Source organism: Hippocampus guttulatus, chromosome 10, assembly GCF_054856545.1.
Source record: "Hippocampus guttulatus isolate MCC_2025c chromosome 10, RoL_Hgut_1.0, whole genome shotgun sequence".
Taxonomy (NCBI): Eukaryota; Metazoa; Chordata; class Actinopteri; order Syngnathiformes; family Syngnathidae; genus Hippocampus; species Hippocampus guttulatus.
The window spans coordinates 684,799-709,575 of NC_141270.1; the positions used below are offsets into that span (position 1 = coordinate 684,799).

The following is a 24,777-nucleotide window of genomic DNA, read 5'->3' on the forward strand; positions in this document are numbered from 1 at the left end:
ATTTAAAAAAGACAGATGAGGGCGTGCGTGTGTGTGTGCGTGTGTGCGTGCGTGCGCGCTCTCACAATGTTTTCACATAGGTGAGCGTTTCGGGGTCTTTGGCGATGGTGTAGGCCAGAATATGGAGCACGCCTGTTGACACCTCTTCAACAGACGAGAGACCTGGCGCAAAACAGGCAAGCCAACGTGACTTCCAGGTCATTGGTTTTGTGTCCATCATTGAACGTGGCGTCAGGGATTCATTTGTCCCTCATATCCAGGGGGCGCTGGTGAGTTAGATTTGCTTTATGTTCACGATACCTAAAACGCTCATTTTCTCCATGATAATAATGCGCTCGCCAAAAATTTCAAGACCCCCAAGAGGCGATTCGTTTGTCGAAAAATAAACATCACAATTAGAATACATGACTCATTTATCAGTTACTTCTATTTGTGGTATGGGTGTGTGTCGTACCGTCTGTTTCAGGTTTAACCCATGTCCTGAAATCCAGCATGTGAGGCGCCTCGATCAGCGCAATGGCAGCGGGCTCGAGGCCCAGCGCTTTGGCCTTGCGCACTTTGGTCACCTTGCATCCTTTCTTGTAAGGCGTATACTGCAAAGACAAGAAAGTTTTGACTGATTGGATTTTTGTCTTTTTTTTTCTTTTTTTTTGGTAAGTCTTTAGAGAAATTATATTCTGACCACGTGATTCAATTCATCGGCAGACCGGCAGCTCCTCAGACTTTTTTCAAGTTCAGTAGTCAAAACGCCGTCTTTTTTCAGGGTGGTAATCACAGACTGGGTCTTCTTTGCCAAGCCGCTACAACAAGAGAGACGTTAGGCAACATGAATTATGACTATTTTAACAAACAACATAGCCATGAAGCTCACAACTGTACAGGCACCGTCTCCATATTTTTCACGAAAACAAATCGGGTGCAGTCCTGTCTCTGGTTCGCTAGTGTCATGACTTTGGTGCTACATCAATGCACTTTTCGACATCATCTTCTAAAAATGAGAAACAATTTGGGATGCTGCACTTATAAACAAAAGATCTGAACTAGTATAAATTATTCATTATCGCATGTTTATTTACTGAATTTTTGGCAGTTAAAAGAAAGGATCCTTGAACAGCAGTGACGTGGCCTTTTTGGTTTTGGCACTTGATTTTTGTTTGTTTGTTTGTTTTGACCAGAAACAACATTTAAGAGGATCTGTCATACCATCCACGACTGAACTCTACGCTAGTAAAATAAAAATAAATCATAAAGTACCTTAATGCATCAATGCTAAATTTGTGCACGTTCTCTTTTTTGGTTGACTCTGTTATATTCTTTTTTTGCGTGCTCGTTTGGTTGCCGTGAATCCTCAAAATGATATTACTCTAAAAGATGGTTATTTGGCGCCACCTAGAGCCAAACATATAATATGCAGCCTACAGAGATGATTGTCTCAGTAAGACGTTTTGAAGATTGCCCCAATTAAATTTACTTGGATGTCAACAAGTTGGCAACATCATAAAAACCACATTTACAAGACCTTTTTTTAAACGGTTTAACCATATTTGGCAGCAAATTTAATTTAACATGTAAATGTCACGCCGATTTAGGGCCATCAGACGTCATGAGTTCAGTTCGAAACTTTGTTCTTCAGAAGAGATTCTGAAAAGGGACAAACGAGGGACGTGGACGCTCAGCCTTGGAGAACCACGTTGGCGCTGCTCACCAAAGCTCTTCGTACACCAGCTGGACGTCGCGCACGGCGTCGGCGTCCATGTGATTGATCATGTCCTTGCGGTAGCGCACCATGAAGGGCACCGTGTTCTCCTCGCGCAGCAGCGTGACGATGTTAGCGCACACCCAACGCTCCACGCACGACAGCGTGGACAGCACCTGAGCGGACACACCTCCATGTCATGACGTGTTGGTGCACTTCAACATGTTACAGCACAGGAAAAAAATGACAAATCGACTCTTCATAGCTTGCGTATGGGTCATTTTTATATAATCAATCACGTTTTCCTTTTGAAAATGTCACTGATATGAGTATTTCCATTATTGGCAGTTATCGTTCTCTAAGTAATTACTTTGAAGGAAAAACAGGCTATTCTAAAGTGGTATTTTTCAAAATTGAAAGTAAAACAAACAAGTCTTGCGTTTTCTTGTCGATTTTTGACAACAAAAAGCACACCGAGGCAAAATACCTCAATGGGGTCCCAGTTCATGTTGAGTTCCCCTTTCGCCACCAATTGCGACTGTTTGGACTGGCGAGCCGATCGGCAGCCCGTCTTCTGCTTCTTCAGCGGAGGCTCATCAAAGGTGAAGTCCTCATCGTCGTCTTCTTCTTCTTTCTTTGCGGTCAGGCCGGCAAATGACAGGCCTTCCTGCACGCCCTGTTCTGACTTTGACACGGCAAGTGACATCCTCTGCATTGGAAAGCAGATTTACAATGAGCAACTGAACAAAGCAGCCTCTTTTCAGTTTGGTCGTACCTCCTCTTTTGTTCTGATGCTTGGTCCAGCCTCTGTCGATCGTGATTGAACATCTCCAGACTGTACATTTGCTTTACTTTCAGGCTTTTGCCGCTTTAGCCCAGCTTTGGGGGGTTTTGTGCCCCTCTTGGCATCCTCGCTTTTAGGCACTTTGGATTTGGAGGGTCTCTTCTCACTTGCAGCTGAGACACTGGGGAGTGGCTTGGGCTCAGGTGGCTTCCATTCTTCTTCATCGTCAACCTGGTAACGGTTGGAGATCTGGCTGAAAGATTAAATACTTTTTTTTTAACATTATGTGCTTATTAGGGCTGGGCAATGTGGCTGAAAAATGTTTCTCGTGAGTCAATATTGTTAATGATAGAATGTTGTACCTATTAAAAAGAAATAACAAAATCAATTACTCAACTCAACTGTAGTTATAGAGCACTTTCAAACAGTTTTCAAATTGTTTTTGTGTACATTGTGGCATAGTTGTAACTAAAGGTGGGTTCAACAGTCCCAGATTTAACACAAAAGTACATTTGCGGGAGACGAGTTTAATCATTGCTGCAGTTATACCGACCCAGTACTTCTGACACGTATTTGTTGGTGTGCCTTGACATTTATTCCAGACGAGCAAATTGTCTCAATGTAGGTTGGAAAACACCGCGAAGAACTAAACATTGTACCTGTGCGCAAAACACTTTTCTCTGCGAAGAGAGCGTAACCTTACCGGCCAATAAAGCCAAAGATAAACATAAAACCATGAAATGTTCACCTGGCCTCGTCTGAATCCAAATCCACGTAGTTCACGTTGACCGTGGTCCTTGCTCTTCGGCTCATTTCTCTGAGAGGAGGATTAGATATAACGACGTCTTCCGATACTGACGACAGTGTACACGACGCCAACTACATATCACAACGTGGTCTTTTATTTTGCTAGCTGGTTCGAGGCTAGGTTGCTGTTCGTTGCTAGTCAGTCGAGCTCATTTCAAATTTGGCGCGTCACTGTCACACTGTCATGACGGCAAACGGCGACTTGGGCTCTACGTTTCGCTAAACGTAACGTTCACGGAAGAGAGAATGTGCCTTTCTCTTTATTTCGCAGAAAATTCAAATCACTTTGGAGGCAAATTGACCGGCTGGAGAGAAACTTCAAAGTGTCCACAGCTTCTTCTAACAAGTAAAACAGGAAGCGTCGTCAGTTTAACGCACGCTCTCGCCCCCTAACGGCGCGCAGGAAAATAACACATCAATTCATTTCCTGTAATTTACAGTACTGTACTGTATTTTATTCTTTCGGAGACAATACATGTAAGGGAGCAGAAAGAAGTAGAAAAAATTGGTGATAGATAGAGAGAGATATATAGATAGACTTTTCAAACAAATCGTAAGTGTAAACACAACGTGAGGATCTTGGTACCCGTTTAATTTTAGACAACAGAGTAAGATGTAGCACCGTCAACCAGCTGATCAACAAAATATAAAGAAATAGACGTAGTGATTCCAGGAGTAATTCACAAACATATTTAAAAGATTCTGGATGGCAATCATGCAAAACACCCAAAAAAATGTTACAGAATAATTCTGAGGTCCAGTCACGAACATTTTTTTGACACTTTTGAGTCAAAATGGCAAACAAAAAGTGCAACGTTGGACACTTCCAACGTTGGGCAAACACATCCCACGAGGGAAGGCTATTTATTGCACAGCACAATAGAGAAGGCACTTCTATTTTTACTTTTTTTTTTACTGCAAGTTTTGTGAAGGTCAGCAATATTTTTTACTTCAGCACTATCAGATCGCATAGTGTAAACTCTTAATATGAGTGAATGCATTCTCAAGTCAATCTTACAGAAATGACAAAAATGAATTTACAAGCATTTCCTCAAAAAGAAAAAAGATGACCTATAACCAACATCTGGAGACACACATATCCCTGCATAAGTAAAAAAGCCACTGACAGACCAATAAAGTTTGATATAGTCCCAAAGGAGTGCTTCCTGTACTACAGGTGACTACAGGAGGCAGAACACATGTACAAGACAGTTGTAACATCATTTCTCATCGGCTTCGTCCTTTCAGACTGTTGATGTAGTCCTTAATCGTGTTCTCCACATTGGGAATCTTATAGCTCTGCGCCACGTAGATTCCTGTGCACGTCCCGACCACAGCGCCCAGTAGTGCAGACGAGCGGAACCTGGCCACCACGTAGCCGGCCAGGAAGCCCTTCAGGAAGGGAGAACCCAGGAGACTGCCGCCCTAAGTACGATAGGAAGAAGAGACAGGGAGTCGGATCAGCCACGTGAAATGTGGATGTGGACGTTGATATTAAATGTTACATAGGGTAAACCGAATGACCCTTATGGCTGTCAGGTGTGCACGTCAAAGTTAGTGTGTTTAACTGGCCTTTGTATTATGGGGGCAGGGGGGGTCCTTGGAAAATGTCATCTCTGTATTTCACGTATCTAAAAAGTGTGTGAACTCTCGCTCTTTGGAGTCTATGGGTGAGACTTACAGCAGGAACCCCGGCCTGAATCTCATCTTCCATACGTTTCTGGATGTCCTCCAGCTGATCCTTCAGCTCCACCAGGTCCTTCAGCTGGCCCAGAGTACTCTAAACACACAGTACACACGGTACATACATATTATATATATATATATATATATATACATATTATATTATATACATACATACATACATACATACATATATATGCATGCCTATACAGTATATGCCATTGCTTATAACTGGCTTACGAGAACAGATGCAACATGAAAACATATCTCTTTGTCTTTCCTCGTTAGTTGAAACGTGGCGGCGCTCATCAAGTAACTTTGGTCTGAAAGCGATCTAGTCATTCATTTCCGAAAGTCGAACAGCTGAATGTGTCCCGTGTGGTAGCTTACGTAGCTAGTGAGGCTACCCTCTTTTGCAAACCAGCTTGCAAAACGTCGTCAGCAAAATCTACTGCTATTTGTCTTATGATAAATGTAACGTGAAGTTTTTTTTTTCAAAAATAATGACAAATAGTTCTGATAAATACAACCAAATAGGCTCTATTGAAAGTTACCGACCTTGTCGTTCACCATGTTTGCCTGGGTTACGTTCTTCTTCGCTCCTTTGCAGTCGCTATGCTGGCATTGGAGTAGCACACTGCCCCCTACGGTTTGTCGGGTATCACGAATATGTTTTTTCAAACAGAGCTTGTGATATTGGCCTCGTCGGTATCCTGAGGCGTTTTGATGAATCTTACGTGCATTTCAAGCATACTTACATACGCACAAGCTTTGTTTTTTTTCTAATAGGAACTATTTGACGGTCTCTCTACAGAAATAGATAGGGAGGTAGTTGATTCGAAACGCCGACCTCTATACTGTGAGGCCCCCTGCTATCATATCAAAGTCAAATGACAATGAGAATTGACTTTTGCCGGATGTACAGAATAGTCATTGCTCGATAGACATGAAATGGGGTAGGTAAAATGCTGTCATTCTTGACGCTTGGGGTATTTCCAGGACCGCATGTCACTTACATGTTAAGCTACAGTACATGGACACCGTTTTCGATTGTGCAAAAAAAGAAATGATATGCCTCTTTTCAGGGGTGATTTGCACTTTCTGCAAGTCAAAGAGCGCTGGGACAAATGGCGTCTAATTAAGTTGGTGCTCCAGTGCATGCTTTGAGGCTCCGCGTGAACCTGACATCGCAGTGGGGAAAGGGAGTGAGAAAAATTATGCAGAGGCATCACAGAGGAAATATGTCTTGGGTCCTCCAGTAAGTGAGCAAAACCTCCGATTTGGGTAGTTGGAAATACATGTACATTTGTGTCAGTTTTGTCAGAGCTCAACATGACCCCCGATGAGAGGTTGTGAAAGCGGGAGCTGGAGGGTCAAAAAGCAAGAGAAAGTTGAAACTCTTTTTAGAGGGCGTCAATTACTCTGAGATGTTCACTCTTTGCAGCAGGCTTCAGAAGCATGAGGAGGGTAACACGATTAAACAAAATCATTTCCGAAGATGAGTTTGCGGTAATGACTCTGTCGGCGGCACTTAAGTCTTTAATCCTGGTCAGGACGGAATGTCCATTAACCTCCTGATTGAAGGTTATCGCAAAGCGGTGCAGTATTTAGAGCGTGTCCAACACCGGGACACTCACTTCTCCGCACCGAAAGCTGTGAAGCATCACGAGCGGCGAGCGATGGGGGTAAGTTGTCTCTCATCTCTTGCTGCTCTTCATCAGACCGACATTTGATCGACTGCATGCATCGGAAGTTGATGTTTTACAATACCGCGTACCGTACATCGCGCATTTTGACGAACTGACAAAAAGGATATGAAGTCACTCCACCAGGGGCCCTGCACTGGTGCCAGGTGGAATCTCAAGATATGCAATTTAGCCTTGCCCACCTGTGTAGGGTACCTGCTTCTGATCAGAGCTCATTTGGGCAAATTCTCCACGACATCCCCAAACGCTTCCTTATTCCATGCTGCTGACATTTGCAATCCAGTGTTGCCTGATGATACCGAAATAACGCCAGCCACTGAATTTCCGGCTCACTCATTAAGCTTTAGCGAGGGAGTGGCAATCACTGCATTTGTTGTTCACTTTACACACACACGCTCTCGGCTGACGAGGACACGTGCTGGGATTGACTGTTTTCGTCACGTCCCATGTTGAACCCCCCCCGTCTCATATCCCAAGTTCTGCTTTCATAAGATGCCATCTGTCAGGAGATTGACTTTGTGATCACCTGTGTGCTGCTGGTTCAATTTCAGCGTTATGCCCGCGCACGCGCGCGCACACTTGATTAACTCCTGCGGCAATAAAAGTGAGGCGATCAGAGGTTTTCATCTCGTTGATGCATCTGCGTGTCGCATGGAAGCCATTTTTTTCCCTCCCTTGCTTTTAGCTTGAATTGGCTCAGGTTCAAGCTTCATCCAGTATTCAGCCCGCATGCCGAATGATTGGATAGGGGCGGTGGCAGAAATGTGAGCGGAGGGAATAAACAAGAAAGGCACAATTTTGTCAAGTGGATGGGGGGCCGTGCTCCCGAACACGTGACTCATTTTGGAATGGAAAGCGAATTGTATTCATTGAATTATTGATTCAAAGAAAGCTATGCAGTACTCCGAATGGACTCAAAGCTGGCAATTTTTTTTGTTTTTGAAATGTAATGGAGCTTACTGAAATGTCAACAGCTTTCTTAAACAGGGTTGATCGGAGGCGGCGCGAGGGGCTTGAACAAGGGCTCGGTGGAGATAAAGTGCAGTGCCTATGAAGGCAACAAAAGCATTTTCACTCTTGGAGGCAACACTTTGTACAACAAACTTTATACAGTTGTCGTATTCCAACAAGTGAAAATTGAATGTTTTGTATGTACAAATGGTGGGGATATCCTTCTTGATGATTTTATTGCATTGCCGACGGATGTCAGCCATTAAAATTGCTTCTCTGCTGCCCATTTTTCATCAATGGCCGATTATGTTTACTGCACATAAAGGTAGAGTCTCTCTCTCTCTCTCTCTCTCTCTCTCGCTGAACCTCACCCACCCCTCATCACACGACGAATTCCTCACTGAAATTTCATCACCGTGCCTGGTGTTGCGCTCAGCTAAACAAAGTCCAGCTCAGTCTCCAGTCCAGATCCGACCTGGGATTGCCCTCTGCCAAGAAGGACCACTGTTTTTTTTTTGTTTTTTTTGTGCACCACTTCTCGAAGGAAGCCAAAGGAGGTGCCACGCTGAAGGCAACCTTGATGTCGGGATCCTCCTGTGAGCTCAGGGAGGTAGACTGGCAGCTCCAAGCATGGACCTGCGGGGTCCCAGAGGGCCGGCGGTCAGCCAGGACCTGAAGAGTTTCGGGTCCGGGACTCCAACCGCCGGGATGCTGGCCAGCAGCGTCATTTCGGCCGTGCAGCAGCAGGACTACTCGGCCAGCGTTTGGCTCCGCAGGAGGGACAAACTGGAACATGTAAGTGCGGGGCAATGGAGCCCATGGGATGGCATCGCCATCAATAATGTCGACAGTTTCATAGTGCATTTGGACAAGATCTATAATTGACGTTTGCCGCTCGTCGGAGTTAATGTGTGATGTTGTTACAAAGATTTATCAATGAAGAAAATTGATTTTTTGGTGGGCATTTTTTCCACGTTTTGTTTTGAAGCCGTTGTAAAGGGACTTCAGAAATTGTTTCTGTAAATACATTACACACGTTTGAGGATAATTGCGCAAAACGTCGATCTACGCGTAGCTCCAGATGAGCACGGGGAGGGCTGCGCCGCCATGGGAGTGGTCACAGAAAACTTCAGTCATGGCTGCATTTACAGTCGAGCGCAAAGGCCACCAGGGGGCAGCAAGACACAGACATACGGGGATGCATGGAGAAATATTCACGGTAACATTCACGGTTCCTTGCGGTGGGCGCAGAATATGCGTCTGTGCGTATGAGTGATATTATCCGTCGAATGACCTGAGAGTTTTCTCTCGGCAGTGTTGCTATTTGTTAGCTTGCTGACGGTGGACTTTTCAAAGACAAAGCTACGTGGTTGTTTTGAATACACAACCTGTAAATTGTCTTTGTTTGATGACAAATAGCATCCAAACTCCACACGCAGAAAGACAGGAAGCAAGATTCGAACTTGCTTCAGTTCCAAACAGGTCCGCTTGGAGGGTTAAGATCCATTGAGGTTTGGCGATTGCCGGTAAATAACAGCAGGACGGCTCAGAATGCCCGGCAGGCGGAAGAAAAGGCCTGAAACGGAGGCTGCGCGTTGAATATTTGATGGTGGGGGGGAAGCTGGGGTTCATCCACAAAGTTGCTGTGATGAATTTGCCTTCTCAGGAGCTCCATCATGTGATCTTCCACACATAAAGAAACCCTGGTGGCACTGATGCATCTCCGAGCACGGATGGGTAATATCATGAAAAATGCTTGCTCAGGGCCCACGCTAAAACATGCATGGATTTTTTTTGCACCCCGTTACAATTAATTCACATGACAGAAAGATGTGACTTTTTTTCTAGAAATGTCACCAATTTGTGGGGATCATTGAAAAGAAATGGGAACGGCAGAATTGCAAAGTGTGGATTTTCATTGTAACCATTAAAGTTGCAAATGGAAACCGGTGGAAAAAAAAAAAGGCAGCTTCATGAGCACAAGTCCACGAGAGGGAGCCACGGCCAAATGTCACAAATATGAGTGCCATTCCATGCTGTTTTTGTCCGCTACTTTGCATTCCGTTTCTCTGTCCTTGTATGACTTCTTTCTGCTCCGCGCGCAGGACTTTGTTTCAGCGGCGGTTGTTTGAAAGCGCAGTGGAAATACAGCCGGCTTGAGTTGAGTTATGAATCCGTTACTCCGTACATCACTATTACATTATTGTATAACGTTTTTATAACGGCATAGTTGACATAACAATGTCTGTTTGGCCATCTCGACGTCTCTCGCGGCACCTCAAGGGCCCCTTGAGTAAGAGGCTCCTTTGGGCAGCCAGAGAAAACCACAAAAAAGCCAAAGGAAAAAGCACAACGGCTCAAGATTTACACTTTGAAAAGCTCACCGTGCTCATGTCTGACGTCGCGGTTCAAAATTCTTTCGGAATACAGAAAGCGTCACTAGAAAAGCGACCGTGAGAGAATAAAGTCAAATCTGATCTTCAGATAATTAATTCATACATAAAGAAATCATGACAAAATGTTTTGAGATAAAAAAAATTTCCATTCAAAAAATTATCACGTGAAAAGTTATCCAATTTTTTTTCACGACCAAAATTGATTCTTTTTTTATTTTCATCCCATCCTAATATAGCGTTTCGCTGAGCGGCTTTGCTCGATCCCATTGCCGGCGTCTTTTTTCAGCAACGGTGCCTCCTGAAGGCGCACGGCTGCCAAAAGGACCGGCTTCCACTTCACTCTGCATCCGCCCGCCAGTTGAAAGTCAATGTGGACGCCTTAAAAAAAAAAAAAAAGAGTCTGAAATACCACACGGCAGCGCTCGCCGTCTTTCAAGAAGAACGGAAAGAAACGGGATATCTTCGAGCGTGTGTGCGCGTGCTCGCGGCGGGCACGCGTCTTTGCTGACGCTACGAAATCGGTGCCAACAACAGGCTCCATAATGCGAAACATTTGGAAATGTTGCACCTGCAACCCTTTGGCAGCACTTGGGAGCAAATGTGAGTGCATCCTACCAGCGTGTGTGCGCCACGGCAGGGCAACTCAGCATCTCACACACACACACACACACTCACATGCACACGCACGCCCCAACACGCACACTCCTAAGGATACAATGAGAGGAGACAAGAGGGAGGCATGAGCCGGACCTTCTATTTTTTCTCCCTTTCCCTCCTACTTCCAGCGTCCATGAGGGAGAAGGGAGAGAAATGTGAGCTTTCTATTAGGAGGTGGAGAGACAAAGAGAGAGAGAGAGAGAGAGAGAAGGGTGAGGGGGGAGGAAGGGATGGAGGGAGGAAGAATGGGAGGAGGAAGCGGGAGAGTTAGAAAGAGGTGCACCGACACGATGCGCAGACGGAGACGCGAGAAGAAGCGCAAGGGAAGGAGAAATGAAGAAAGTAGGCAGATGTGGACACAGATAGATAGATAGCCGTAGCGATAGACTTCCTCTCATCAGCCGCGAGCAAGGGACGCATCATGAAGGTGAGCTCTGAGAGCTACAAACGACGTGAGTGGAACATGCGTGTTTCTGCCGTTCCTGCGGCCGGCGTACACGAGAGTACGGGAGGTTAGAAAAGTTGCCTCCGGTCCTGTAGGTGGCAGTAATGCTCGTTGCTAAGTGAGTTATATTATATCAATGCAAGCACGACGTCGATTCCCGCCTATTGTGTACGGCTGAATTTGGTGACATGGAGGGAAATGTGTGGTCACGGGGAAGCAATGGGTAACGGGACCTTTTCTCCCAGGAACAAAGGAGAACTATCGTGGAAAAGTTGCGTTGCCGACAAACAAGCGACTATTTGTCAACGGGTGAGCCAATAATTAATTTGCCGTCGTGCATTGGGGATCGTTATCGTCCTCTATTTCAAGGTGGGGAAATGTTATTCCCTGGCCGTCGCTTCGGAATCTCAATGTGCGGCTGGAACTCATGTCCATTTATCATGCTGTCAGAAAGAACATGATGGAGAGACCTTGAATCGGATGGAGTCAAAAATGAATTGGTCAATTTTAAAGCAAAGGGGGCTGAGAATGGAAACTTGTGGAACGCCACAAACTACTGAGATATGTTCAATCGGCGGGGGCCGGAAGCGTTGACTTCCTGATTTGAATTCCGACCGAGTACTAGTGTTGTTTAAGTGACAACAAACAATGGGAACATGGTCAAGTCTTTTGCTTTTTGTATAGAATGTGTGAACGTGAGAGCTTTTTTGATGGGCTGAGTATTTGGCGGACGCGAGAGATTTTTTTGTGGCCACGTTCGCATAACCGTTTTTTGGGGAGGGCGTTGGGGTGAAAGTAAGTGTGAATTTTTAAGTGTGAGAGGTTTTTGTGTGAGCTTGGGGGTTTTCATTTGGTTTGTGCGTGAGCTTTTTATGTGTGTGTGTGTGTGTGCGCGCGTTGTAAATGTTATACTTGTGCTGTAAGGCACTTCATTTGATCACAAGATTGCAGAAAAACATGGCACCTCCTATGCTTGACAAAAATGACTTTTTGCTGCAGTTGAGACAAGTCAAAAATCATGTGATGACTTTCCATTTGAAATCAGCGATGCAACATTTGCGGGCAACTCACGCTAGCTCGACCCCACGGCGTCGAGCCTCGACGCCAACAACTCTTGTGGGCCGAACTGGCCGCCACTCCGTTCGTGGCATCCGTCTGCTAGAAGGGTCGTCATAGCGATGGTGAAGAGAGAGGAGGGAAAGATCCTTTTGTAATTCCGCTCACACACGCGCGCACACACACACACACACCCTTGATGCCACTCAGTGGTAGACATCCACACATTTTACACACAGATGCAGGAGTTGGCAGAGCGAAGTGAGCGGCGCCTGAAACACCTGAAACAGTGTCCATGGCAACCAGACGACTGGCTCCTGGACCATCTGAAAAATACATCACAAGCTATATTAAAGATCAAAGTCTACTGGAGGCAGGTTTGCAATTGGGAAAAGGCCCATTAGTAGCATGTAAAGTGTGTGTGTGTGTGTGTTGGGGGGGATAAAGGCGGCATCCCAGGCATCCACTTGGGGGTGGGGGACGTCCACTCCCAACCACCGACGTATTCACGAATGGACTAACGCCGAGAGAAGCGCAGCCACCTGCGACCATCTTACGTTGCCAGTGAGGCGTGGGACCTTTCAGACAAATAAACGCCTCCCTCAAAAAGACGCCTGGTGCATTTGCTCATTGCGTCGTCTGGTTTTTAATGCTCACACATTTATAGTCTGATGAGGCGTTTCGTTTCCAGGGTCGTAATTACAACATCAAGCGATCGCTGCTGTTGTGAGCTGCTTCTAGTGTAGCGCCGGCGTGGAAGAAACTCAGCGGAACCCCGACCGCTGCACTGCTGGCATGAAATAGTTATGGGGGATGCGAGGGCGGGGGGGTCACAAATCAAATATATAGACGCCACTAGAAGAGTGGAGAAAATTGCTTGTCTTGACATATTTCTGGATGCGGCTGCAAAACACACACACACACACACACACACACACACACACACACACACATAAACACTCATACCTTGGGGTCACAAATCACTTCAGGCAAGGAGCAAACGAGCTCCAATTTTACAGTCAACCTCATAAAAAGATGAATTTGCATATTTATGTTTCACATCAGGGTGTCACGGTAGCCTCGTGGTTTCGCCACATCTGTTTGCCTCGCAGTTTCTGGCTTTGAATCTCAGCTCCAGTTTTCCTGTCATTTTCCAATGAGTGGTTTGGTCCATGCAATCGCATGTTAGGTGCGGTAGTTGGTAACTTGCACCTTGCGCCCTTCTTTGGCACATCCATGAAAACATTCGCTGTCACCTTGAGGAACAGGTTTGTTTTCATCAACCCTGCATGTGGAGTCGAATTCAACAAAGCGGTAATGGCTCCGGCCAGTCGTCTGGGAAAAGCGCACGAGATCACCCGAGCACTTTATTCCGGTGTGAAACGCGCTAGCTGTGTCAATGTTTGGTTAGCTTAGCCATTAGCCATTAGCCTGGCTTCTCTGTCTTTGCAAGTTTTGGGAGCGATACTTGTGCGAAGTGCGCTTTATTCGCCGCCACGCAGGCGATGACCTCGGCGCGACGGCGCACCACCATGAGAAGCGGCAGCAGTAGGCCGCCGACGCTCTTTGTGTAGCACCAAGCTTCGAGCTTGCCTGCGCTCCCGCTTCCTACTTTTTGGGAGCGTCTCGGCGGTTCATTCTCAGTTTTGCTGTTCAATGTGTTTCGATGAGGCGCAAAATGCTGATTTTAGCCTCACGGACTGCGATGCAAATCCGCTTATTTAGAGCCCTGGCACACACCCTCCCTGCCCTCCCCCGGACACACACCTTCAGTATATTGCCTGAGTGGAGGTAATTAAACATCCGAATGCATGAGAAGTAACGGGATCCAACCGCCTGCCCGGCATTGTTGCCAACGTCATGGGAAAAAATGCGGGACTTGGCAAAAACATGGGCTGCTCTTCCGCAAGAGTCAGCGCTTCGGGGAGTTTGGCCTCCTATGTGGCTACAAGTGCCTGACAATGGCGGGCCGTCCCTCCATTTTCTGAACGTAGCGTTTGTCCTCGCGAGGCTCACGAGGGAGCGGGAGTCGAGCGCAGCCGATTGGTCGCCAGTCAGTCACTGATGTGCCGTTCGTTCGTTTTGCAGGTTGGCGGCGTGACCGGTTTACCTCAACATCTCGAAAGTGACGCGAGCACTTTATTTTGTCAAGTGCGTCATTTTGTCAGTGTTGCAAAATGGCAGGTTGGTTGGATTTCACAGATGCAACAATACTGAAATGAACATTGCGGTCCCCCTCGTGTGACCGGGTGGGTTTACGGTGGGGCCCGGGCCCCATTGCAGTTGACACGACTCTCTCGGGGATCTATTGATTTTGTTTGGAGAGAACACAATAGCGTCGCGGGCCAAATTGTAGATCCGATTTCTCATAGAGAGAGTGGCCGAAAGTGGGGGTGGAGCGGCACCGCTCGGCATCAAAGCGGGCCCGTTTTCTTGATAAGTCAAAAAGACGGCCCGGACAGGGCAGACGAGAGACCTAGAAAGATAGCGGACAAGCTCCGAACCGAGCTGCGATTTACAGTGGAAAATATTCCAAAGTCATCATCTCGGCTCCAAGCGGGCGTCGGCGATTCCAGACTTGAATGCGGATGCGCTCACCGCGTCGCGCCAGGAAAGACGACAGTTTGATCACATTAGGCAGAGGTGGAAAATGGGCCGCGGTCCAGACGCTGACTGAACTTCATCGTCAGCCGCTTTGTAAACAGCGTCACGCCGTCGGACTCGTCGGACCGTCGAACATCTCTGTAAACACGCCGTATGGCCGCTTCCTCTTGTAAAGCAGCCGCGAGCGTGCTTGAGGAAGGCCAGAACGCTCCGGATGCCTCTTCCGACTGTCGGAGAACGACACGATGAGATGACCTCCGCTGAGGTCGCCCGACGGCTGCTTGTTAGAGTGCCACGTTGAAATAAAACCATTGGGAAATGGAAATGAGAGTCTGAAGTGCCCCAAGCTAATCACGGACGCGTCGCAGATATCATAATTCGGGTGCAATCGAACGGAACAGCCACCCTTCAGGAACTGAAAAACGGAAATTCGGTACGCCGAGAGAAGATGAAAATGCTGCTTTGAATTGGACTTTTATTTGCTTAAATTGGTCGCGTGCGTGATTTTATGTATGCGGGAGAGAAGATTGGAGATAGGACGCGGGCATTCTTTGAGACGCAAAACAAAGACAAACGTGATTCAAATGCACAGAGAAAACGATGTATTGGGAGTGAACCGCAATGCCAGCACGCAAGCGCGCGCACACACACACACACACACACACACACACACACACACACACACACACACACACACACACACACCCCCATTATGTCTCGTCAGCAAATTACATGCTTGACAGCATTCTGTGATGTTGATTTCCTGTCACTCAACATGCACCTCCGGGATTGAAGTTATTCTGCGTATGTGTTTTGTGTGTTTGTGAGGGGTCGGGGGGGGGGGGGGGGTACTAAGACTAAAGTTTGGCAAAATTGTTAAGGTCACGCTTCACTTGGGGTTTGACATTTCTTTTCACTTTACGCAGCAAGAGACGATCGAGTATGTAACTCGTCTCTTGGCCTCCCTCCACCGCTGACATTTGAAATTTTGGCCTGTTTTACTGCCCCTTCTCCTCCCTTTTTGTTTGTTGGTTTGCCGTGAGATTTTTCGACTGTAATATATGTGCCTTAAAGTTTAGGAAACACTTGCATATTGGCCACAAATTGGATCCTGTGGGCAATTTGCCATGAAAAACGGGGGTGGGTGCGCCTTCATTTCATGGAACGATCTCAAATGAAGGCAAATACTGACCGAGTACAGGATGAATACTTTGAAATAAGAATGGATTTTTATGCGATCACATCCCCTTAACTAATGGTGGACTGTATCCATCCTTCGAAGTGAGAAGCCGACCGTTTTTCCACGGTTCCGTACCGTGCGTTGCGGAAGCGAGGCCGCGCTTTCGCCGCAAGCTCGGACGAACGTGCCTCATTTTAAAAGCAGCGCATTGTTGTTTCGACTTGCGTTGTGCAGTAAAATCAGTCAGCACGCCCGCGCCCTCCCCAGCCCCCAGCAGTACTGCACTATAATTGGACCTCTGACACATTTATCAGGCTTTAATGCGCAGAAATGCATCGTTTCTTCACTGAACTATTTTTGGGGAAGCCAAAGGGCGAGCAAGGTTGCTGCGCTCGCCAGCGGGAAGCTTGCAGATGGGTGGCGGGGAAGGTCAAATCCAAAAGAACAAGCAGGCGGGATGTGCGGGGAGACCAACTGACAGCCTCGGAACTAAAAGTGTCCCAAAAAAAAAAAACGTTGACACCCCATCGACTTTGCGTGCGCGCTTTTCATAGGACCTTTTGTTTCGGATGCTTTTGTTGTTGCCGTTATTGCCGCATAACGTCGGCATTGTGCCGTTGGGTGTCTTGAACTCCTTCTGTGCGTGGGGGTGATTTCATTTGCTTGCACCCCAAATAAAGGGGCTTTGCTGCGAAGCAAACACATTCGACGCATTTGCGAACACGACGGGCCTTCGGTGAATGCACCTCTCAAGACCATCCATAACTGCGCCGCGGATATTTTTGTGCGACCAGGCTGAGCCGTGCTTTCAATCTAGAGTCTGACTCATGGAAGTCAAGGTTAAGGCACTTCGGCCTCTCTTTTTCTTTTTGAATTGAGAAAAGCAGCCCGGAAAATCAATGTTCTCTTTTGTCTTTTTTTTTTTTTTTCTTTTTTTAGTCTCAGCAGAAGTGCATCGTGGTCTTCGCCCTGCTGTGCTGCTTCGCCGTGCTTGTGGCGCTCATCTTCTCGGCCGTGGACATTTGGGGCGAGGACGAGGACGGCATCACGGAGGACAACTGCAGCCGGGACTGCAGGTGGGAGGCGGACATGTCTTGGCAGTTTTAACTCATTCACTCCCAAAGACGTATTTAAACGTCTTTTCAGACTTGGTCCAGAATTGGCTGATACTGAACGAGTTGCTTTATCGCAGCGGAAGCCGGGAATCGAACCCCCGACCTCTGCACTGTGAGGCGGATGTGCCGCTTTTCCTTGAATCTTGCCCCTCCTTCGCAGTACAACACAATCCGCTTCTGAGCGCGCATCGCTCGGGACATTGCGCTGAGTTTGACCCTACGAGACGCCGTCAAACGCATCCGGCGTCATCGCGCGGTGCCAAGCGGCTCGTGAGCCGGTTACTCTTGCTCTCCGAGCTGCCTTGCAAAAAGGTGGCCCATGTTGCTTTTAACACCTCGTGAACGCCGCCGAGTGCAGACGTTCCATTTGGCGGCCGCCCAGTACAGCTGGGGACTGTCGAGAGGCCTGTCAAGGACGGGGACATAGAGCGCAGGGATCTGGACGCCGCTCTGTGTTGTCTTTAGGTGGCTCTGTGTGCGCGTGTGGCAGTGGTCTGGCGTCCCGTTTGTAGATCAAACTGGGGTGGAAACGTCACGGGTGCCAGAAAGGGTGACAAGAGGGCGCCGTTGCTCGGGATCGTCGCGACTCCTCCGCATTTGCCTGCAGACGTGAGCTCAATTAGTTTCTGCTGTACTGCATCATCATTTCGTTGCCCCCCGCTGGGGCGCCGGAACAATCTGCACGTCTCAGCGCCTCGGTCGGCAGTCGTTTTTCTTAACGAACGGTCGGCGTACCTCGAATGTGGCATCATCTCGAATCAAGCTCGGGCCGGTGTTGTTATGCACCTCGGTCGCACCTTGTTTGTCCGTTTTTGCTGACGCGGTGTAAAATCCTCCGCTGATGATGCGTCATCGCCTTTCCCGGCGGAAGCGATGTGGAGATGCGTTGATGTTTTACCGCGAAGCGGAGCTAATTTGTCAGTGAATGGTCTCCGCCGGAGACGGGACACGCGCGAGGAAACGACCTCTTGCCGATTGCTTCCTCAGAGCCGTTGTGGTGGAGAACATCCCGGAAGACGTCTCCTTCACCAACAGCACCGCGTCCCACCTACCGCTCTCGGAGGGGCTTTTCGGCCTCCTGGATCGGGCCGTCCGCGTGGTGGAGATCGTTTCGCCGATGTGGCTCCTCAACTCCTCCGAATACGAGTCCAGCTTCCAGCCCGCGGCCAGACAGGTACAAATGCTATCGGGCTCGACTTATTCGAAAGCCGACGGCCAAATCCTCTGCGCTGAGTTTCACCTTTTGACTTTCCAACGGAATTCTTGCCTACTTGCATTTTCAAGAATTTGCACAACTTCCAACTGAGTGTCTGCCTTGGCGCGAACACTTTTCACAATTTCCAACGGATCCGTAACACCTTCAGTGGCGGCCGTTTTCAGATTCTCCTTCATCCTCGCACTCAAACCGTTAAAAAAAAAATAATAATTTAAGTACATCAATGAGCACTTCTCTGGACTCTGAAAGGACGTACAAATACGTCTTTGGGATTAAAAGGTCGGAGACGTTGCCGCAACTTCCTCTGCGACGAAAATATTGCTTGCGCTCTCGCCATCTCATCTCGCAGAGACCAATGCGCTCACCACGAATCAGCAAAAAGTAGCGGTGACTTCCTTGGTCTCCGGCTGGTCTCGGAGCCATCATCGGGTTGACATTTCGTCTCCAGGTCGGCGAGCTCAGCTCACGCTCAATTTCCGAATGCTTCCAATTTGGACAATCTCCGAGGTCGTTCTCTCGCGAGATGGAAGTACCCACAGCTCATTTCGGGTTTGCGATCCGACGAAGCGATCTCCACTTGGCTCGAAAGCTTCTGACGCACGCACCCGTCCAAAAAGGCTGTTCATTAGAAGGTAATGGCTCCTCCTCAGAGGCTTCAGGACAAGAAAAGCAAATGGCCTATTAGCCTCTAGCGCCACAGCTGCGTGGAAGTGTGTGTGTGTGTGTGTGTGTGTGTGTGTGTGTGTGTTCTCTCTGTGTAGGTCCACGTCGGCAACCGTTTTGCTGATTAATGAGCTGCATTAAGTCACTGTTAGGGTTGCAAAATTCCTGAAATGTGTGCAGATTCAGCGAGGTACTTATGGCAATCTCAGCAATCTGGAGCATTTTCTCTCCATTGACATCAAAGTCAGCAAAGTCCTGATGATCGGATGTCTCGAAATTATTCTGCGGCGTGGGATGCGTTCAAAGGGATTTTGCCCCCCCCCCCCCCCCCCCTCCAGTCAGATCGGGAAACACTTGCAAACAATTGTTCATGGGAAATTCTCATGTGAGGTCGGTCGGGCCTTGCCGCGAACTCGGATTGAAACCGAGGCTCGCCGATCAAAAAGCGATACAAGAGCAACGGCGTGTTGCTGACCTTAACCGCAATCAAAGTTTGCAAACCATAATGCAGTTACTCGATGAGGTAACAATTTGCCAAAGTTCTCCTCATTCGTCTTCGACAAGTCCTCTTCTTTTTCTGGCAGTCTGGCTTCCCCGTGGCACCTCGCTGCCTCCCACAGGTCGGTCTTGGTACTACAATGGAGCTGTTGCTTTTTTTTTTTTTCCTTCCTCATCATATGTCGCATTTGAAAAAAGAAGTTCAGATGTTAACACTCGGTTAGCGTGTACCCTGATCAAATCTCGAACCAGCATCCGGGGGCCAGTATTTTATCGTGCGTGTCTGCCACACAGGGCGGACTTCTGCTGTCCAGGCTGCAGGCGCTCAAGTCCCAGAAAATCCAGCTCAAGGTCTCAAGCGGGATCGTGGACTCGGCGGAGCTCAAGACGCTGGCCGCACACGGTCAGCGTTTAAGTTCTCACACGGGTTGCATCGTCCCCGCCCTACTCGCGGCAGTTGACAAACTCGCTTACAGTCGTGATGGGGACGGGGGCCGCCTTTGCTCTCTCGTAGGGGCTCGGGGGCGTTGGCTGTCCACCTTCTCCGACTTCCTCCGTGCCTTCGCAGGCGCCGAGGTGCACTACGTGAACACGACGGCGCTGACCAAAGGTCGCCTCCACTCGTCCTTCTGGGTGGTGGACAGGAGACACGTCTACGTGGGCAGCGGCGGCATGGACTGGAGATCCTTGGCCACGGTACGTCATTCGCACGGCGCACTCTCTGGCGCGCTCCAATTTTTTTGATCTTGGGTGAAAAAACTGAATGAACGTTTCCGCCTGAGAAAAGCTGATTTCTTGCACGTGATTTGTCAGCTGCTTTAGCGCGTGAATACGATCCCCATGGACACAAGCACGCGTGGTGTGTGATTGTGCTCCCCAGAGGAAGGAGCTGGGTGTGTTGGTGTACAACTGCAGCTGTCTGGCTCTGGACCTCCACAGGGTGTTCAACGTCTACTGGGGGCTCCAGTACAAGGACTTCATCCCCTCCTTCTGGTCCAAACGCCTCTTCGCCATCTTCAACAAGGACTCGCCTCTGGAGCTCGCCCTCAACGGCACCAAGGCCCGAGCGTATGTCTCCGTAAGTGAGGAAATGGGAGGAGGAGCGAGTACGACGGCCGAGCGCGGTCGGGAGCCGACGACGTCGTCCTCCTCGCCGCCGATCGATTTAGCCGCCGACTTGCGGACGCCCAACTTCATTTCCGGGAGTTGACGTGTTGGTTCTTGTCCGCAGACCTCCCCGGATGTTTTCATCCCCAAAGACCGAAGCAGTGACCTGGAAGCCATTTCCTGGGTCATCAAGGACGCCCGCCATTTTGTGTACATCTCCGTCACAGACTACTTGCCCCTGCTCAACAGCGGCGCTTACAGGTCAGCTCAGTCACGCCGGCGGCTCGCGGCCCCCTGATCTGTCGCGCGTGCTGACGCGCGTGCTGACACGCGTGTCGACGCTCCCAAGGTACTGGTCTCGTATCGACGGCTTGCTCCGGGAGGCTCTGATCCTGAGGAGGGTGAGCGTGCGTCTGCTGATAAGCTGCTGGGAAAACACCCATCCGCTGACGTTCAACTTCGTGTGGTCTCTGAGGAGTCTGTGCGTGGAGCAAGCCGACTGCTCGCTCGAAGCCGTGAGTTTCCACTGCGACGGATTCAAACGGCAGCCGTGACCAAAACGTCGCCTTCTAACGCGCCCGCGTGTACGTGCAGAAGTTCTTCAACCCCAGAGTGCAGAGGGACGGCAGTCTCCGGGGGATCAACCACAACAGGTTCATGGTGACGGACAGAGCCATTTATTTAGGTACGCGCATTCGCAATGTCACTCGTTTTTACTTTTTGTGTTTTGTGTATTTTTTTTTTTTTTGGGCGAGTTGAAAAAGGACCGCATCTCGTCCAGTCCGGAGAACAAAGCTAGCGTCTTGAATCGCTCAAATAGAAGTGGTATGGAATCGTCTCGGTGACATTTGGTTTTCACACTCTGGGCTCAACTTCCAAAAGTAGAAAAGCTCGCCCGTAGTCACAATGCCCGAGCCCATAGCAGGGAAAGTAAAGCTGGACGTACCGTTGCCTCGACTGTAAATGGCAGGGGGGGTCCAAACGTTTTTGTTTCGGGCCGCCATACAGACAAAATATGATGAAAGATGAAAGGCCCACTTTCACATTCGGCCGCTTGCGGAAACACGCTACAGCCAGTCAAGAAAGCTAAGTCAGTCATTTCATCCGCTTCTTGTTACAAAGGTGTTCATGAAAATAGTTTGTTTTTTTTTGGGGGGGGGGGGCCCAGCAGCCCTCTCCAACTCACAGATTAGAACCGGCTCTGCACTTGAATATAGCAGGACCGCAATGGGCGAGTCCCGATAAAGGCGCGTGCGGTAAACGGCCACTGAAAGGCTTGTTTATCCGCCGACAGGCAATCTGGACTGGGTGGGCAACGAGTTCACCCACAACGCGGGCGTCGGCCTGGTCATCGCTCGGCCCGAGGGCGTCGAGGAGGAGAAGAACTCCGCCGTGGTGGATCAGCTGCGGGCCGCCTTTGAGAGGGACTGGTTTTCCGCCTACGCCCGCTCCCTCCAGGCCAACAAGATCCCCGTCTGCAGCAAGCGGCAGATGGACCGAGAGGGACCGGCCAAAGACGGCCCGCTGAACGGCGGGCCGCCGCCCGTCGGGACGGCTCGGCGCGATAGCAGTTCGGCACCTGTGAGAAACGAGTCCCGAGACGGCGCGGCGCGCGGCAAAGACAAGCGCCGCGACGCGGTCCGGAGGGAGACGGACACGCCGATGGCAGTTGGAAACCGGAGAGTCACTCGCCTTCAACGTTTACGGCCGCGGATCAAAAGGACTGTGCCGGACCGCCCGAAGGAAGCCGGCGATCCATCGCCCGAGAGCGGGGGGGACTCCGACGGATGCCTGTAAACGGCGGAGATCCAAAGCGCGGCTTCTGCTGGAATCAGAATCGGGCTCTTTTGGCTAACACCTTGCAGTGAAGCGCGAGCTTGTTTTTAGAGAAGGTGAGAGACGTGGACGAACTCAGGACGGACTTTCCGTGTTGGTTCAGGTCAGCTCGGCTGAAGAGTTCGAATCGGGGGCGTTTTTGTTGTGGGTCGGGGTCGCCCCGAGGGGGCAGGTTATAATGGTCAAACCGCATCCAGGACACCTATCCCACGCCTCCTTGCGGCACACTGTCCACAACTTCACCAAATGCCTTTTTTTTTGGGGAGGGGGGGGGGGGGGCTATTTAAACCTCATTCGCCATTCATGCATCCTTTTGGGTTCTTTCTGTAGGGCGCCAAAGCCCAGATAAGACAAAACGCACAAAATCAGCAAGTCGGTATGCCCAAGTGACGCATGGCAACCGTTGAAGATTTTCAAATGTCGGCCAAAAGAATGTTGTAAGATCAATACGAACGACCTTGATCAATGAGTAAAAAGGTCAGATATGGGAATTTGTCAAGGCCCAGCCGCAAACGGGCAGTTGCGTCATGATGGGGCTTTCCCCCCGCCCCCAAAGCTGAGCAATGGCGTTGCCCCGGCGTGACCTCTACGCACTTGATGGGCAACTCAACTCAAGTGACGAGCGTATTTGCTCCCACGTCCCAATGACATTGAAAACGCAACACGTTAGATGCTCAACCAACCGCATTGCAATGGATGTTAAAGTCTCCCTTTAAAAGTTGAGCGGAATTTTTTTTTTTAATCATCAAAACGACATTGTCGAGCACCCGGCCTGGTGTCCCAGTTTAGCCCTTTTAACTCGCACCCTAAAAGAGCCCGCAACATCGTCTTTCTCTTGCAAAAGCAATCTGGTGACTCATTGAGCAAATATTCAGCAGGCCGCTCAGCACAAATCAATACAAATGAACGTTTGTAACAGGAAGTGACTGCTGACTCGGCGCTTCAATCTCCGGGACGTGACGCTCCGTTAATGGGCTGACATGTGGAGGAGCTTCAAGATGATGACTTTTTGTCTGATCCATTTTGAAGACTGGCTTTCATTTTTTTTTTTTTTTTTAAAAGCACGTGTGACATTTTGCAGACATCTGCAGTACGGCGGGTCCATCCTGTAAATACTCGTTTGTGCCCGTTTATTATGTTTGCCGCAGGAAAACAATTTATATCTATAATCACCAAAAAGTCACGACAGCGTTGCCTCGACTAACAAGATTCATTTTATTCTTCGTCACAGCCACGGCATGAGAGTTAAGTCACCCACGGGCGCAGTCGTACGTTGCGGCAAGAGAGGTACTTGGAGCTCTCCCTCCCTTTCCCCCTGAACACTGAGGAAGGCTTACCTAACCAGCGAGAGCTCAGAGGATGCCGCACACACTCCACAGGTTTTTTTTTTAATAGCACAATCACTGTCTTGAGAGTACAGCACAAACAAAACAAATATACCTGAAATGAGGCTGTGCGAAAGACAGCACAAAAAAATAAATAAAAATTAAAAAAAAGAGTATTCCGGGTGGATATCAGGGAGCATAGTTTCTGTGCCTAAAGAATATTTGTCCCCAAATGTTGTTGTTTTTTTTGGGGGGGGACCAAGTTCCCACTTTAATTGCGACATCTATTTTCACCTCTGTGAAGCTGCGGAGTGCCTGAAGCTCACTCGTAACCCAAGTCGACGACAGCTCACATCAGCCCAGAACTCCGGAGTCCACAAATTTGAACAGACTTTTGGAGAAATTGGAGCGAGCGCCATCTAGCGGCCACGACGGCAAACGCAGAATGTCATTCTCTTCAAACGAAGGGGGTCACCGCCTCCAAGACGACCGACCGCGCGGAAGCAAATCACATTTCAAGCGAGGAATTCTTTCCATCCGCAATGTTGATTTCCGACGATGAAGTCGAAGTTGATCGACCGTAAACGGCGCAACGGATGGACCATCTTGACACGCTTTGTACTCTGACAGCCGGTCTGTTTGAAAGTCACTTCAACTCTGGTGCGAAACATCGAAATGGGGAATTCAAACCTTACGGGACAATGTGTTGTAGAGAGCTTTTCTTAATGTCACTTACCTTTACGGTGTCGAAATGTGGGTGTTTGGGTTTTTTTCAGCATGATTGCCGCTGCCTCGCATGCCCCGCCTTCACTTGTGCACTGTCCACAGCAGCCTTTCAAGTCACAACAGTGTATACCTTGAAAACAGGAGGAATGCCTTTGTCAATGCACGCACGCACGCACACACAGGAGTATATGATCGATTGCCACAGTTTTACAGTTAATGCAATAAAAATAAAAAAAAGCCATGCACTCTTTGTTTGGCTGTCCTGTTTTTTTTTTCCATCTGCTGTGTGCACTGCAGAAGTCAGTCGGTCCATTTGCATTGAAAAT

The 24,777-nt window shown here is 48.8% G+C and overlaps 3 protein-coding genes across 3 annotated transcripts in view; 1 reads left to right on the forward strand and 2 right to left on the reverse strand.

Moving 5' to 3' along the window:
- The window catches only part of srbd1 (S1 RNA binding domain 1), a 30,975-nt gene extending 27,363 nt beyond the window's left edge, over positions 1 to 3,612 (reverse strand). Inside the window, exons 1-7 of the mRNA XM_086122729.1 lie at positions 3,229 to 3,612; positions 2,472 to 2,733; positions 2,184 to 2,405; positions 1,706 to 1,872; positions 683 to 800; positions 455 to 593; positions 66 to 162 (exon numbers count right to left, since the gene is read on the reverse strand). Of these exons, the coding sequence (XP_085978855.1) occupies positions 66 to 162; positions 455 to 593; positions 683 to 800; positions 1,706 to 1,872; positions 2,184 to 2,405; positions 2,472 to 2,733; positions 3,229 to 3,293 (1,070 nt within the window). The 5' untranslated portion in view covers positions 3,294 to 3,612. The remainder of the gene's footprint in view (positions 1 to 65; positions 163 to 454; positions 594 to 682; positions 801 to 1,705; positions 1,873 to 2,183; positions 2,406 to 2,471; positions 2,734 to 3,228) is intronic.
- A 98-nt stretch (positions 3,613 to 3,710) lies between these two features.
- LOC147198759 (SLC35A4 upstream open reading frame protein-like) lies at positions 3,711 to 5,617 on the reverse strand. Its single transcript, XM_086122087.1, has 3 exons — positions 5,529 to 5,617; positions 4,969 to 5,067; positions 3,711 to 4,712 (listed from the first exon to the last, which is right to left on the reverse strand). The coding sequence occupies exons 1-3, from the start codon at positions 5,541 to 5,543 to the stop codon at positions 4,515 to 4,517; spliced, it is 312 nt and encodes a 103-aa protein (XP_085978213.1). The 5' UTR covers positions 5,544 to 5,617; the 3' UTR covers positions 3,711 to 4,514.
- A 2,317-nt stretch (positions 5,618 to 7,934) lies between these two features.
- Positions 7,935 to 24,696, forward strand: LOC147198760 (inactive phospholipase D5-like). The gene is made up of 9 exons (XM_086121890.1): positions 7,935 to 8,422; positions 16,905 to 17,041; positions 18,068 to 18,254; positions 19,752 to 20,153; positions 20,338 to 20,535; positions 20,689 to 20,825; positions 20,914 to 21,079; positions 21,159 to 21,249; positions 21,859 to 24,696. Exons 1-9 carry the CDS (start codon positions 8,258 to 8,260, stop codon positions 22,359 to 22,361), a joined length of 1,986 nt encoding a protein of 661 aa, XP_085978016.1. The 5' UTR covers positions 7,935 to 8,257; the 3' UTR covers positions 22,362 to 24,696.
- The last annotated feature ends 81 nt before the right edge of the window (positions 24,697 to 24,777 follow it).

Bases quoted from the DNA above. Each gene is read 5' to 3' on its own strand.
- LOC147198759 (XM_086122087.1), bottom strand. The intron at 4,713-4,968 runs GTAAGTCTCACC...TATCGTACTTAG, and splicing joins TTCAGGCCGGGGTTCCTGCT to GGCGGCAGTCTCCTGGGTTC.
- LOC147198760 (XM_086121890.1), top strand. From the start codon at position 8,258: ATGGACCTGCGGGGTCCCAGAGGGCCGGCGGTCAGCCAGGACCTGAAG. The intron at 17,042-18,067 runs GTGGGAGGCGGA...TTGCTTCCTCAG, and splicing joins AACTGCAGCCGGGACTGCAG to AGCCGTTGTGGTGGAGAACA. The intron at 20,154-20,337 runs GTACGTCATTCG...TGTGCTCCCCAG, and splicing joins ACTGGAGATCCTTGGCCACG to AGGAAGGAGCTGGGTGTGTT.